The 13326-nt window shown below is 35.8% G+C and overlaps 1 protein-coding gene across 2 annotated transcripts in view; it reads right to left on the bottom strand.

Moving 5' to 3' along the window:
* Positions 1 to 13326, bottom strand: part of LOC136040112 (uncharacterized) — a 35169-nt gene that overhangs the window by 15207 nt on the left and 6636 nt on the right. For both annotated transcript variants that reach the window (XM_065724206.1, XM_065724208.1), the window contains exons 2-3: positions 12281 to 12448; positions 7953 to 8100 (exon numbers count right to left, since the gene is read on the bottom strand). In XM_065724206.1, coding sequence (XP_065580278.1) covers positions 7953 to 8100; positions 12281 to 12448 — 316 coding nt within the window. The remainder of the gene's footprint in view (positions 1 to 7952; positions 8101 to 12280; positions 12449 to 13326) is intronic.

The raw sequence follows: 13326 nt of genomic DNA, 5'->3' as shown, positions 1-13326 counted from the left end.
GAGGCTGCGTCCCAAAGTCGAACCTTAAAACGTACAGGAATTAGAAGAGGCAGTTGGGGGGCTGCCGCCCCCCAAACCCCCAGCTTTTAAAGACTCTTTTGTACAGGTTTTTTGTTTTTTTGCTAACCCCCCGCTCTTGGCTTCGGAAAGGCCCTCTTTTAATTAACAAAAAATTGAAATGAATGAATAATGGAATAACTTCGAAAAATGTTAAACACAAGAGGACAGGAGACCCATTGCGCCGAAACTAGTAATTAGTAACAATGAAGTCCCCCCACAAAAAAAAACCTGTACAAAAGAGTCTTTAAAAGCTGGGGGTTTGGGGGGCGGCAGCCCCCCAACTGCCTCTTCTAATTCCTGTACGTTTTAAGGTTCGACTTTGGGACGCAGCCTCTTTAACTCTTTAAGAAAACGAAGTTTTTTTCATATTATTTCTGTACGTTTTTCTACAATCCATGGTGGATGTAATTTAATAATTCCTGTACTCCTCGTACAGGAATTAGGAGAGGAACTTGGGTGGCTGCCCCCCCGCTTTTAAATCATTGTATAAAATAGAAAAAAAAATAGATAGAATGACCGAAATGTTTCTTTTGCTCATAAGAAGCTAATATCTGTTATCTCTCAATTGATAAGCTGTCCAGGTGCTTAGGACTATAAGAAGACTATTAGGAGAGGCAAACCCCCCGCTTTTAAAGACTCTTTTGTACAGGTTTAATTTTTTTCATATTAATTCTGTACGTTTTTCTACAATCCATGGTGGATGTAATTTAATAATTCCTGTACTCCTCGTACAGGAATTAGGAGAGGAACCCCCCCCCCTTTTAAATCATTGTATAAAATAGAAAAAAAAATAGATAGAATGACCGAAATGTTTCTTTTGCTCATAAGAAGCTAATATTCTGTTATCTCTCAATTGATAAGCTGTCCAGGTGCTTAGGACTATAAGAAGACTATTAGGAGAGGCAAACCCCCCGCTTTTAAAGACTCTTTTGTACAGGTTTAATTTTTTTCATATTAATTCTGTACGTTTTTCTACAATCCATGGTGGATGTAATTTAATAATTCCTGTACTCCTCGTACAGGAATTAGGAGAGGAACCCCCCCCCCTTTTAAATCATTGTATAAAATAGAAAAAAAAATAGATAGAATGACCGAAATGTTTCTTTTGCTCATAAGAAGCTAATATTCTGTTATCTCTCAAATGATAAGCTGTCCAGGTGTTATCAAAATTTTTTTGATGTTGTGAAAAAAAACCGCCCGTAAGGGACTTGAACCCTTGAACAGAGGATTAAAAGTCCCACGCTCTACCGACTGAGCTAAACACTTACATGTGTGTAAATATAACTTCTCAATAAGTTTTAAAAATTTCAAATTAACATGGGCTCTTATGGAGAGAAATGTGTTAATTAAATAGCTAATGCGTGGTTTTTGGAAAACAGGGAAGGAGTTATCGGATCGAGCTGAAATTTCGCGGATAAGCTGCTGGGCCGTAGGGCACCTTAACTTGTGAATTTCAGCCCGATCAGACAACGTTAAAAGGAGGGGTGGGGTTGGGGGGTCGAAACTTTCGGGGGGATAAGATTTTCCTACGAAACTTTCCAGGAAAATTACTCGGAGAATTCCGCATCGAATGAGTCTTCGTACACCCAGATCCGATGTCGGATGTGACCTGTAGGCGTCTAGAAAAACAAAGAACATGAATTTTAAGTGGCTATGCGTGGTTTCTGGAAAATAGGGAAGGAGTTATCGGATCGAGCTGAAATTTCGCGGATAAGCTCCTGGGCCCTAGGGGACCTTAACTTGTGAATTTCAGCCCGATCAGACAACGTTAAAGGGGGGCTGGGGTTGACGGGTCGAAACTTTCGGCCAGATTTTCCCCATGAAGAAAAAGTTGGAGGGGGATGAAATTTTGCAGGTTTCTTAGTTGGAGCTCGGGCTATGAAATGCATCCCTCCCCATCCCTCTGCGACCACTGGAACCGAAGATCGCTTAACATTGTCGTGTGTCGCCTCTTTATAGAGGCACGAGTGTGCCTCCTTGATTATCAACTCTGGAAACAGGTTTGGAACACATGTCTGGAATTCAGGAAACAAATATGGAAACAGGGTTTCATATCCGTCTTAAAAGAAATAAGATGCAGTAAGTGTTAAATCTGTTATTTTTAAGTATTCCAATGCTGGACTTCTCTTAGTTGGTGACGCCAGTGATTATATTGGATTCAATTTGCTCTTCATTAGCAAATTCCTGCAAGCAAAATGCCCAAAATTCCAAACCTATGGAAAACTGGTTTTGAAGCTGCTCCCCCTTTCTTCTCGGAAACATGTGAATAATTCCTAGCAGACTGGCTTAAGCAAATCCAAACTCTTACAGACCAGAGGCAATTCGGGAACCTCAAACATACTTCTACTTCCCATTGCCTTGTTCATCTTTTGAACATCATTGGAAAAGCACTATTGGAAAGGAAGGATTCCTTGCAGACCAGCTTAAGCAACAAATCCAATCTCTAACTGACCAGAGGTAATTCAGAAACTCACACATACTTCTACTTCCCATAATCTTGTTCATCTTGTGAACAGCATTGGAAAAGCTCTTGGAAAACCTAATACGTGCATAAATTCAATTTCTAATAATCTCCAAAAAGCATTTGATCTTGTCACAAAATATTATAGTTGAAATACTTGTCCCTGAGTTTAATATCAATTCTTCTGTGGTGGAATTGGTTGCCTCCTTTGTATAAATGGATCACAAGTAGTTAAACTCAGTTACTGTTCCAATCCTCTCACTGTCGACATTGACAGACAGGAATTTCCTAATGATTTTTTGTTCGTTGAAACTTGCTAAAAAAAATTAAAGAGCGATCCTATGAGCCTCCTCAATGACATTGCACAGGATGCATTGAACTTGGACATGATAGTAAACTCTTCTAAATCCATGGTAATGCCAATCTGTTTCCTCAAAACCCGCCACCATTTTCTTAATCCTATCCCTCCTGAAATATCCTAATGATATTTCCTAGTTAAAAATATCATCCATAAAGCTAATGCATCCATCACTCTAAGTAAATCTATCTAAGTAAGCTTCTAGGTAAATTTGGTATTCCCAGTCCCATTCTAAAAGCATGTATACTTCTTTTGTCCAACCACACCTCGAACATGATTACCCAGTTTGAAATCCTGATGTTTCAAGGGAAGAGTCTGATAAAATTGAATCTATCCAAAAAAAGAGCGATAGCGAATATTTTTGAACAAAGATTAAAGTCCCATGGTCTCCCCTTCTAGGGAAAACTAGATTAGAAACACTGGAGTACAGGAGAGGTGTGTTGTTCCTCCAATTTTTTTTTTATAACGACAGACCCTGGCACAGAACACATTTTTCCGAAAAGACACTCCCACCGAGATTACGCCCTAATCGGGCCGTTCCCCAGCCCGTTCCTATCGTATCTCCTGTTTGCTGCATTACCTCCAAATATGGATAAATCATTGTCCCCACCATTAAGCAAAAATAGACAGATTATCCTGATTGTTTCACTATTCTTATTAATTGGAAAAAGGCGTTACCATGTTTTGTACATGTTCGCTTGTTTTTTTTCCACTTCCTCTTTTAATATCCCTTTTATTTTAATTTTCATGTTTCTATAATTTTTTTTTAGTTTTACTTGTTTCATCTTTCTAAATTGTCATGACCATTCTCACTTTAAATAGTTATTAATGAACGGATTTTCGTTCTGCCAATTTTAATTTTGGCATTCTTTCGCCTGTCTTTTAATATTCGTAACTTTTTGTGTTTCTCCTGTTTTTATTTATTGGCTTTAAAATTCGAATTCAGCTCTCTGGGGCTTGGGATAACAATTTTTAGAGGTAACAGATTATCACCGCTAAAAATTAAACTTTGATAAAATTTCTATATCAAAAGAATCAGCTATTTTGGTGGCTTGCAATTATATAAAACACACCGAGCAAGTTACCCATTAAATCTTCAGAACCCATTAATCCCATTCAAATCTTTCCTTCCTCGGTATGTTTTCCATCTTTTCAAGAATTAGAAGAATTTCCTCAGACACGTAACTTTCAATGGGTAACTTTAAACTCAACGAATTTTCTATTTGAAACCACTAACAAAGCTGATTCTTTTGATATAGGAATTTTATCAATTTTTTTAGGGGTTCGTTTACTTGAGATATTAAGTTTATTTTTAAAAATCACAAGCCCCAAAAGTCCGAAATCAACTTTTGATTCAATTATTTAAAAAAAAAAAATATATATATAGAGCAACGAAAACTAAAAGAAAGCCTAAATTAAGAATATTTAAATATTTTGTCGCTGAAGGGTCTGGCCAACATTAGAAACTTAATTCCTTCAATTGAAGATTAAGAATTTCTTAAAACAATAAAAAAAAAAAAAAATTGGAGAATCAGCCAAGAGGAGAATCAGTCGATTGGTTGATTCTACCAATCAAACGAAAAATTGGGGGATGTCTAATTGGGATTGAAAAAATTGGGAAAAAGAATCAGCCAATAAAAAATTGGAAATAATATGAAATATAAATGAAGGATTAATACAGTTCGGTTTTGTAGAAACTCTGCTACGTGATTTGAATTTTGATTTCCACATACTGTTAATACTAAAAAACTTTCTGAGGCATAAACTTGAAAAAATTCAATACCAAGGTTTTCGAAAATCAAGCAGGAGAGCAAGAAGACAAAATAACAGGCTCTACTCTTCTAGGCACCATGTTGGTAGTTCAAAAGCTTTGTCTTTATAAAAATAAAGTAGTTGGTTCTTAATATATATATATATCTATTTTTCTTTTGCATTTCTCAAGGTCTCGAACAAAAGTCAACAATTTCATATAGTAAGTCTATTTAACAAGATTACTTCAAGTGAAACTCAAAATAATGAATTATCATAAATATATTTTTTTTTTCAGATTCTTTTTTTTGGTTTATTCAAATAAGTTACACACACTCTTATATTTCTATTGAATTTGGATATATACCTTTATTTAACTTTGGAGTTACCATAATAAACTATTTACATCATATAATACCTTTATTCTTGTGACTTCCAGATGTGTTCATGGACCCGCAGGCCAAAGGAATTTTGTATAACTTTCCGATACTAGTAGAAAAGTAAATAAACCACCCAGTTTATATCGACACATAGAATTGAGATTTTAACTTGCTACAGTAGTATTTTCGTATCATTTTCTAAAATAATTGGAAAGGAAATTAACCATTCCTTATTAATGTATAAGTTGCAGCTACCGCGTCATCCATGAGAAGAAAAATTCACCAAATCCTTTTTAGTGCGAATGCGACGTAAATAAGGGGAGGGGACTTTGTTCTTAGGCCAGTGAATAAGTTGTGAAGTATGCACAGACAAAGCTTTCTAAACTCCTGTTCCTGCCGTACATATAAGGAAAAAAATGATATGCCTCTACGGTCCTACTGGACAGAAAAAGTCCTATTACCATAACTAAAATGTCCCCACGCCTATGAGTACAAAATTAATAGTTGCGAGAGCCAAGCAGAAAAAAAAATGATAATAACGATCATTCTCTAATATCTCATTGTTATATGCCAAAGGAAAATACTTGAAAATAATCCCCAAGTGCGTGGGTTGTCCAAACAGGCATAGAAGGGAGAAGAAGAATTGGCAAAATTGATCAAAAGACAAAAAATTCTAATTCAAATATATAATTTGATAAAGATACATTATCCAAATATGCACATTTTCAATATGCTTACTTCCTTACTCAAAGCTCTTTCTCGGCAGCATCACCAGCGTAAAGGGAAAAAGCGAACGCCACTAATCTCCTCGAGAGTGGCTTTTTATGGGCGAGGTCCGAGTTTCGTTGGGGTCGATGTTTTCGGGAAGTGAATTGACCACGAAGCGGGACCTACCTCTAGGGCTCTCCTAACCCTTTACAGCTGGGTCAACGTCTAAGATGAGTCAGGTAGAAGTTTGCAGTGGCAGACGAAGTATGAGGCCATTCCAACGCAGCGAGCGAAACACTAGCTGGTCGGACAAGGGTTGGTAATATTAAAGGACAAAGAATTTCCAAGTTCTGTCCGTCTAAATCATTTGAAGCATTCAATTTTTCTGATGTGTTTCATCTGGATGACATCCACCTTCGTCATCCCAGTCTGAGTCAGAGAACAAGTCTCAGACGAGTAAGACATTACGATTAAGGCCGGCCTTTGCCGCCTTTACTTATACATCAGCGTTTTGATCTCCCTTTAAGAAGAATTGAACTATACAATTCGACATAAATGCATATTTAAATAGCAGGATACAATTTAATATAAAAGGGTGTAACAATTAAAAACAATATACTCTTTAAATGTCTTTATGGGAACTGAATGTGTGAGATAAAAAAAAACTAAATCCAGGGGGAAGAGGGCTAAATGAGGTTTTAGAAAAGTAATAGCCCAGGTCATAATATCTAAAGGAAAAACGATTGACCCCCTCCTAATATTAGAGAATTTTCATTTTTAAGCTCAATACAGATATAGAGGACTAGCAAAAAACTGTTATATACCAAGAATCTCTTGGAAAAGCTTGGCGGTGACCTTAGTCACGTCATGGAAGTGGTATGAGTTGCTGAAGTTCTTAATATGAGCAGAACCTTTGATACTAAATAAACTGATAAAGCAGCTTTGATTAAGGCTTTATCTACAGTAGGGGTCTCGTTTGAAGTTGAAGACAGAGGGATATCAAAATGAACTGCTGCGTCTCTGCTAGCATGACATTAAATCGCCAAGAAACCGACATTGATTGACTTTATGGCAAAACTACCAAAATCATGCCAGAAAAAATAAAAACAGCAAAGAATAGCTCCTTATATTTCCTTTTTTACCTTAGGAATGCTGCTACAATACTGGCAGACTCCATCAGTAATGACAAGTTCAAAGAAAAGCTGTTCATTTTCAATCTACTTCAAAATCTTAAAGTACCTGTGCCTCCTGATACCCCTCAATCTAAAAAAAAAAAAAAAAAAAAAAAAAAAAAAAAAAAAAAAAAAAAAAAAAAAAAAAAAAAAATTGTATCCTCTTTTTGTGGATATTCTCCTCATTTCCAAATAATTAATAGAAATTTATGAACGGTAGTCAGGATATACCATAATTATTCTGTGATTTTTTTTTATCATATTCAAATGATGATTTCATCAAACGACGATTAAACGATCAACCTCGACATTCGACAGTCAAACAAAATTCAGTCAGACAAGTTCGAGATTCGGAGAATTTACTGTATTTTTTTGCAGTTTAACATCTTTCCTTGTTGGGTTCATCTTCAGTCAGTTCCTCTTGAATATGTATCAAACCCCCAGAAAACCTGAGCCCTTCAAAAAGGAAAATCTTCATTTGCTGTCCGGATTTTTTAAGTTTCGATTGCACAATGGCCAATTTCCAAGGAGGAAAAGGAGGAGAGTTGCGTCTTAGCAAATTCAGGCCCATCCTGTAAACCCTAAAGTTGAACATTACAACCTTAATAAGAATCAAACAGTAACGAGGGTTTTACCTACATTATTGAAAGAAATACAGAAACCACAGAATTAGTTGTTTAAAGCTGAATGACACTTGCTATCAGCAATTATTAACAGTAAAGAATACACTTAAAAAATATTATAACCGAAATGAGAGAAAATTAGGCCACTTTACCTTCCCTAACCTACTACAAAATAACACTAAACAACCAATAAATCACCAATGGTGCCCTCCACCCCAAAGAACCCCCCCCCCTCATAAAAAACACAAATATCAAGTGTAAAGAGAAAGAAAAACCCTACATCCAGTCGATGAGCCAAGAGATGTCAGTGGTCTGAAGTACTAAAAGGCCCTTTAAAGAAAAATATCCATTTCAAAAACATACATAAAGTATTCTTATAAGATCCTTTGAATCTCATTCTGGATCTTCTCTGTGTGATGGAAGGGTTGCGCCATTACTTACTGTTTCAATAAGGAACAAAGCCTCCTCTGGGCGAAGATATAGTTTGTCGTCAATTTGAAAACCAAAGCTTTGCCAATAGCTACCACTAATTTTTGTCACCTCAGCAAGCTTCAAATCACTATGCCAAATAGCCTCTGACAATTGACTCCTTAAAATAGAAAAAGATATTCAAATAAAACTGAAACCAAACACACAACTGGAACACTGAACACACACTGACATACAACTGAAAAGCCAAATTTATATATTTGTCCCTTATATTTAGCCCTAAATATAGAGATAACTCACAGAATTTAGAGCATTATTTTCGCTTTTAAACCATATAAATTATCTAAAAACAAAAATTAGCAGCTGATGTTTAACAATCACGTTAAACCTATTTATATCTCTAATGCAAAGAGGTGGGCCAACCTACCGCCCACATGACCTGCGATGTCCTAAACAGCTTATTATACGGCCTGCAGAAAAACATATGTTCCTTCTTGAGGCTTCACTTTAACGTTTTTTTTCTCTCTAATGAATTATATTACTTGGTATATTTTTGATAGTTTTTCAAGCATTTTCTCCTTGACTGCATTTTCGCCCAAAAGGAAGTAGCAAAAGTACAGATAATGTAGGTTTCATTTTTATGTCAAAAAGATTTGCACTCTCATAATACAATGTAAATATTAAATAAATAGTTAATGTTTATGGATTACAATTAATTTATATTTAGCTGTAAATTGTAATTTAGATATACGTAAAATATGTAGTCCTTATTGACAACAACGCTTGCAATGTGCCCTTTTGACAAAGATATCCCCATTTCTGCGCTAGTGTGCAGAAAGTCTAGACAGATTTTGGGCCATGCCCCACCAAGAGATTTCTAAAATCCTGATGCCCCCTCATGGTATTTAAATTTAATTATTCAAATTTTACGTTTATTCACCTGGAGGAAGCTGAAAAGGCCATTAACTTGGTATCTATTTTTGGGTCGTCCTCTAGGCTTCTTATATGTTGGCCAAAAATATTATCTGAACACCCCACTTTTTATAGGTTCCACTGAAACCTAACCATCGTTTAACTGAACCCCTTGCTACTGAATCCTCATGCATCTGACCCCAGGTGTTATTGAGCCCTCATGTAACTGAACCTCCGTGTAACTGAACTTCTATGCAACAGAACCCTCGTGTAACTGAACCCTCGTGCAAATAAACCCTCATTTAACTGAACCCTCATGCAACTCAATTCCTGTTGAACTAAACTCCATTTTAACTAAACCCTCGCCAAGCTCAACCCCAGTTTAACTAAACCTTCGTGCAATGGAACCCTCAAGAAACTTAACCCCCGTTTAATTGAGCCCTCGTGCAACTGAACCCCAATAAAACTTAACCCTCGTGTGACTCAACCCCAGTTAAACTCAATCCTCGCTCAAAACTTTATCCGTGCAACTCAGCCACGTTCAGCTCAACCCTCGTTCAATTCAACCTGTGTAATTCTATCCTTGTGAAACTCAGCCCCCATTTGTTTCAATCCACATTCTACTTACCTTCTGTGCAATTCAACCCTCATTTAACTCAATCCTCAATCAACACAATCCCCGTTTAACATAAACCTGTTTGACTCAACTCCCATTCAAATCAACCACATTCGGCTCAACCCTCTTCAAATCAATAATATAAATACAAAACGTATTTCAGCCCATTTTGTCGGAGGTGACAAAAGCTGACTCGAATGAAAGGGTCTTTATTTGCTGGTTAACTTCGGTGTAAAATTATTTCCCCCAACCCCATCTAAAATTCTAAAACTTATCCTTCAGTCCAATGTATTTGAAGATTGGGAGAGCTTTTCATGCCCAGGGCCCACCCGAGCGCACTGCAAGGTCATGGTTGCAGCAATAGCTGTACCCTAGTATAGAGAAAGTATATAGTAGCCAAAATATTAAAAAGACACATTAAAAAATACTAAATCATAAGAAAAACTTGCCGTAAATGCTGATTTAGAAATGATAGTTATTATTTAAATTCATTGTAAAAGTTTATTTTGGAAAATAAAACTCTGGGAACTTGTAAAGAGCCAAAAACGCTCATAAATCTCTCTTTTTCTATTTCATTTCTCCAGCACTAATAGAACACTAGAATATCGTAGAGAACTGTTTATTGTTATTTGAAATATGATATTCAAATCTACACGCTTTTTGCGATTTCCTCATGACAACCCCATCACAAAATGCCTTATGGCAGCAAAATCCGATTTTAGCGTCATTTCAGAAGTATAAAGGCTTGAAACCGTAAAAGGTTTGCTACTGAAATCTCCACGATTGAAAATCCTCAAACTAGTGTTTAAAACCCCCCTCTTGAATACTTCCTTACTTAGTCATCTTTTCTAGTGAAAAAAAAAAGTTTAGAGAAAAGCTACCAAGTAAAATAAATCATTCGAATACAAAGCTGATTCGTTGATAATAAAAACTATTTACGTTCATTTCAACACTAAAATTTAATACAAAACAAATTCCTGGAAATTACCAAAAATTGCTGTGTACTCGATACCTGTCTTCTTTTTCTTTCTCTTTTCCTCAGCACGAGCCAGTCGTTTGAAGATTGTAGGGGCACTGAAGCATACTTCATACTTCTGAAGCATACTTCTACACAGAGTACTTCACCCAAAATTTCCAAGTAAAAAGACGATTTGGGCACCATTCAAACCTGCTTACAAGTATACCGTTACAATATTCTTTTAGAAATTCTGTTTCAGCAGAAATTTTTCGCCTATAAAGCTTTTATTTCTTCCCATTACCTTTTAATTTTTCTTCCAATTATTTCTGATTTTTGTGTATTCCTAGACTAAAGACTACATCCTATTAACTTTAACAAAAAGAATTTAGTTATGCAACCAAAAATAGAAAGCTCAAAATTTGCAAAATGAACATTAAATATAAGGTGAAAAGGGAGAAAGGGGGTGGGGTGAGGAGATTCGCTAATTGAATATGTCAACAATGTAAAGGATGAAAGTTTTTTTTTATAATCTTCAGTGGAGATTTTTACTGGGACAAGAAGGGGGATTTTTGTCTAAAGTCTGGATATTGACTAGGGAAAAGGGTAGTTGTGCAAGAGTTTTGAAGGACATTCTTAGCGAAACGAAGGGAAATTTTTCCTCTCCTTTCCTTAAGGGTGAATAGATTGCCTCTCGTAAGAAGGAAAATATAGAGCACTTTACCCTCACTGAAAATAATTCTTAGGCACATTTTTTGGAATGCCTCTATTCTGTCCGACAATTCAGTAGAGATGCCAGAATCCCATACAGGACTGACGTACTCGAGGGTTGAGCACACAAATGAGAAGAAAATACTCAAACAATGTGACTTAAAACATTTAAATTTTTTAAGGAGTTTAAGGAGGGAAAATGCACTATTTGCAAGTTTTAAAATATCATTAATATAGTAATCCCATTTTGAATAGCCTGAGATGGTAACACCCAGCGATTTAATAGTGGTGACAAACACTTCAGGGGGATTGGAGACAAGAAAGAAGAGGGAGTTTAAAGGAAAGTAATAGTTAAAACCAGGTAGACTCTCATATTATTAGTTGATGAGGGGGATGATTAATATGACAAAAGATGCAATATTTGCACGTCGAGATGCAATGACAAAAGATGCAATATTTGCATATATATATATATATATATATATATATATATATATATATATATATATATATATATATATATATATATATATATATATATATATATATATATATATATATAAATTGTAAGACTTCTTTTGTGAAGTATCAAGTTCCATTCATCCCCCTTAACTCTTGGCTATCGATGCTTTACTACTACCACTACTAACAACTCACAGCAGCACCTAGCCACCTCTATACCTCCTTCCCTACACCCTCCCGTGCTCTTTTACATTTATAGACGACTTTAAGACAGCGTAATGACAGACATCTAACAGAATTACCTAATATGGTACAAGGGAACTGGCTATAAAAAAGACTCAAATTAACTCAAATATTTAAGGTAAGATATAAATATAGTTTAAGATTTGGCCACGGACAAGTTTTTTTGCCCATTCCAGTAAACACAAATCCTTCCAAGAAAAAGAAGTGGAAAACATTGGCTGGAAATGGAGTTCTCACGTTTTGACAGCGACCCCTCCCCCAAAAAAAATCCACCAAATACAACTCCCGCCCTCGGATATTAAGGGTAGAACCTATATGCACTTATCGTGTTTCATTCTTAGGCTGTGTAAATAAGGTGCCTCAAAAATACTTTTAAATGTGGATGCCTTACCAGTCCTAAAAAAAGTAGATGAATAAAACGTTAGAGATAAAAAAAAGTACCTTTTCTCTGTTTTTTCCTCTTTTATCCATTCAAATTGGCCATTTAACACATCTTCGATCTGAGTTTTCTCTAGCCATGAACCATTTGCTTCATTAAATTTTTGGCCAACTGTAGGTAAAGTTTTTGCTTCACTCTTTGCTAATTTGGCTCTAAGAAGTCCTTCACCCCTAAATTGACAACAACAATAAGTAATTGTTAGATGTAGCTGCACAGGTGAAAAGGACGCGACAATTCCTCCTCCCCATTATTGGTGCCAACATACCAATCTATCCCCCTCTGCTAATGTCAATCTGTCAAAAGGCAGAGGTTCTTTGGCCCTAGTGAAAGATCCAAAATTGGGGGAAGGCAACTAGATTTTTTGCTATGTATTTGAGCTTTCTTTGCTCAACATATATGTATAAATATAAATGAAATTACGCCTAGGCTTGGGAGTTGGGAAAATCACCCCTTGGACCCAGCACTGCCTTGGAGAAGAACATAGCAGAGCATAAATAACCACAATACTTTAGACCAATACCTAAGGACTATTGGGTTGCATACATCAATTTCATTGGATGGGGGTTGTTTACCCTTTGATCCCTTCAAACCTTGCAAAGGTTATAAGAGGGTTCAATCTCAAATGAAATGAACTATCTTTCAGGTTTCTATAGCCATATATTCTGTAGAAAGGGGCCAGGATACAACAAATGCTACACACTCATGATTTATCACTGTTCTGAGTATGTCTGCGTTTTTTTTATCATTTTTTTTTTGCATAAAATAAAACCAATAAGAAACAAACAACATTCTTGAATATATCTTGAGGCTATATCCAGGAATTAGGGAATATTTTATTAAAGACAAAACTGTCTTCTCTACAACTTCTAAGCCTTAGAAATTAAGGTAGTTGAGGTCAGTTTTATACATCAATTCCTTGGGGAGTTGAAATATGGTAAATGGACATTATGAAACAGATATTAGATAAGAAAAGGAATATACCATAATATATCCTATCCAAGATTTCCAAAGTTTAAAGATCAACACTGTTACAAATATTACGTAGTTA

The sequence above is a fragment of the Artemia franciscana genome, chromosome 20, assembly GCF_032884065.1.
Source record: "Artemia franciscana chromosome 20, ASM3288406v1, whole genome shotgun sequence".
Classification (NCBI taxonomy): domain Eukaryota; kingdom Metazoa; phylum Arthropoda; class Branchiopoda; order Anostraca; family Artemiidae; genus Artemia; species Artemia franciscana.
The sequence above is the reverse complement of the archived record's forward strand: the minus strand, read 5'-3'. Positions and strand labels throughout refer to the sequence as shown.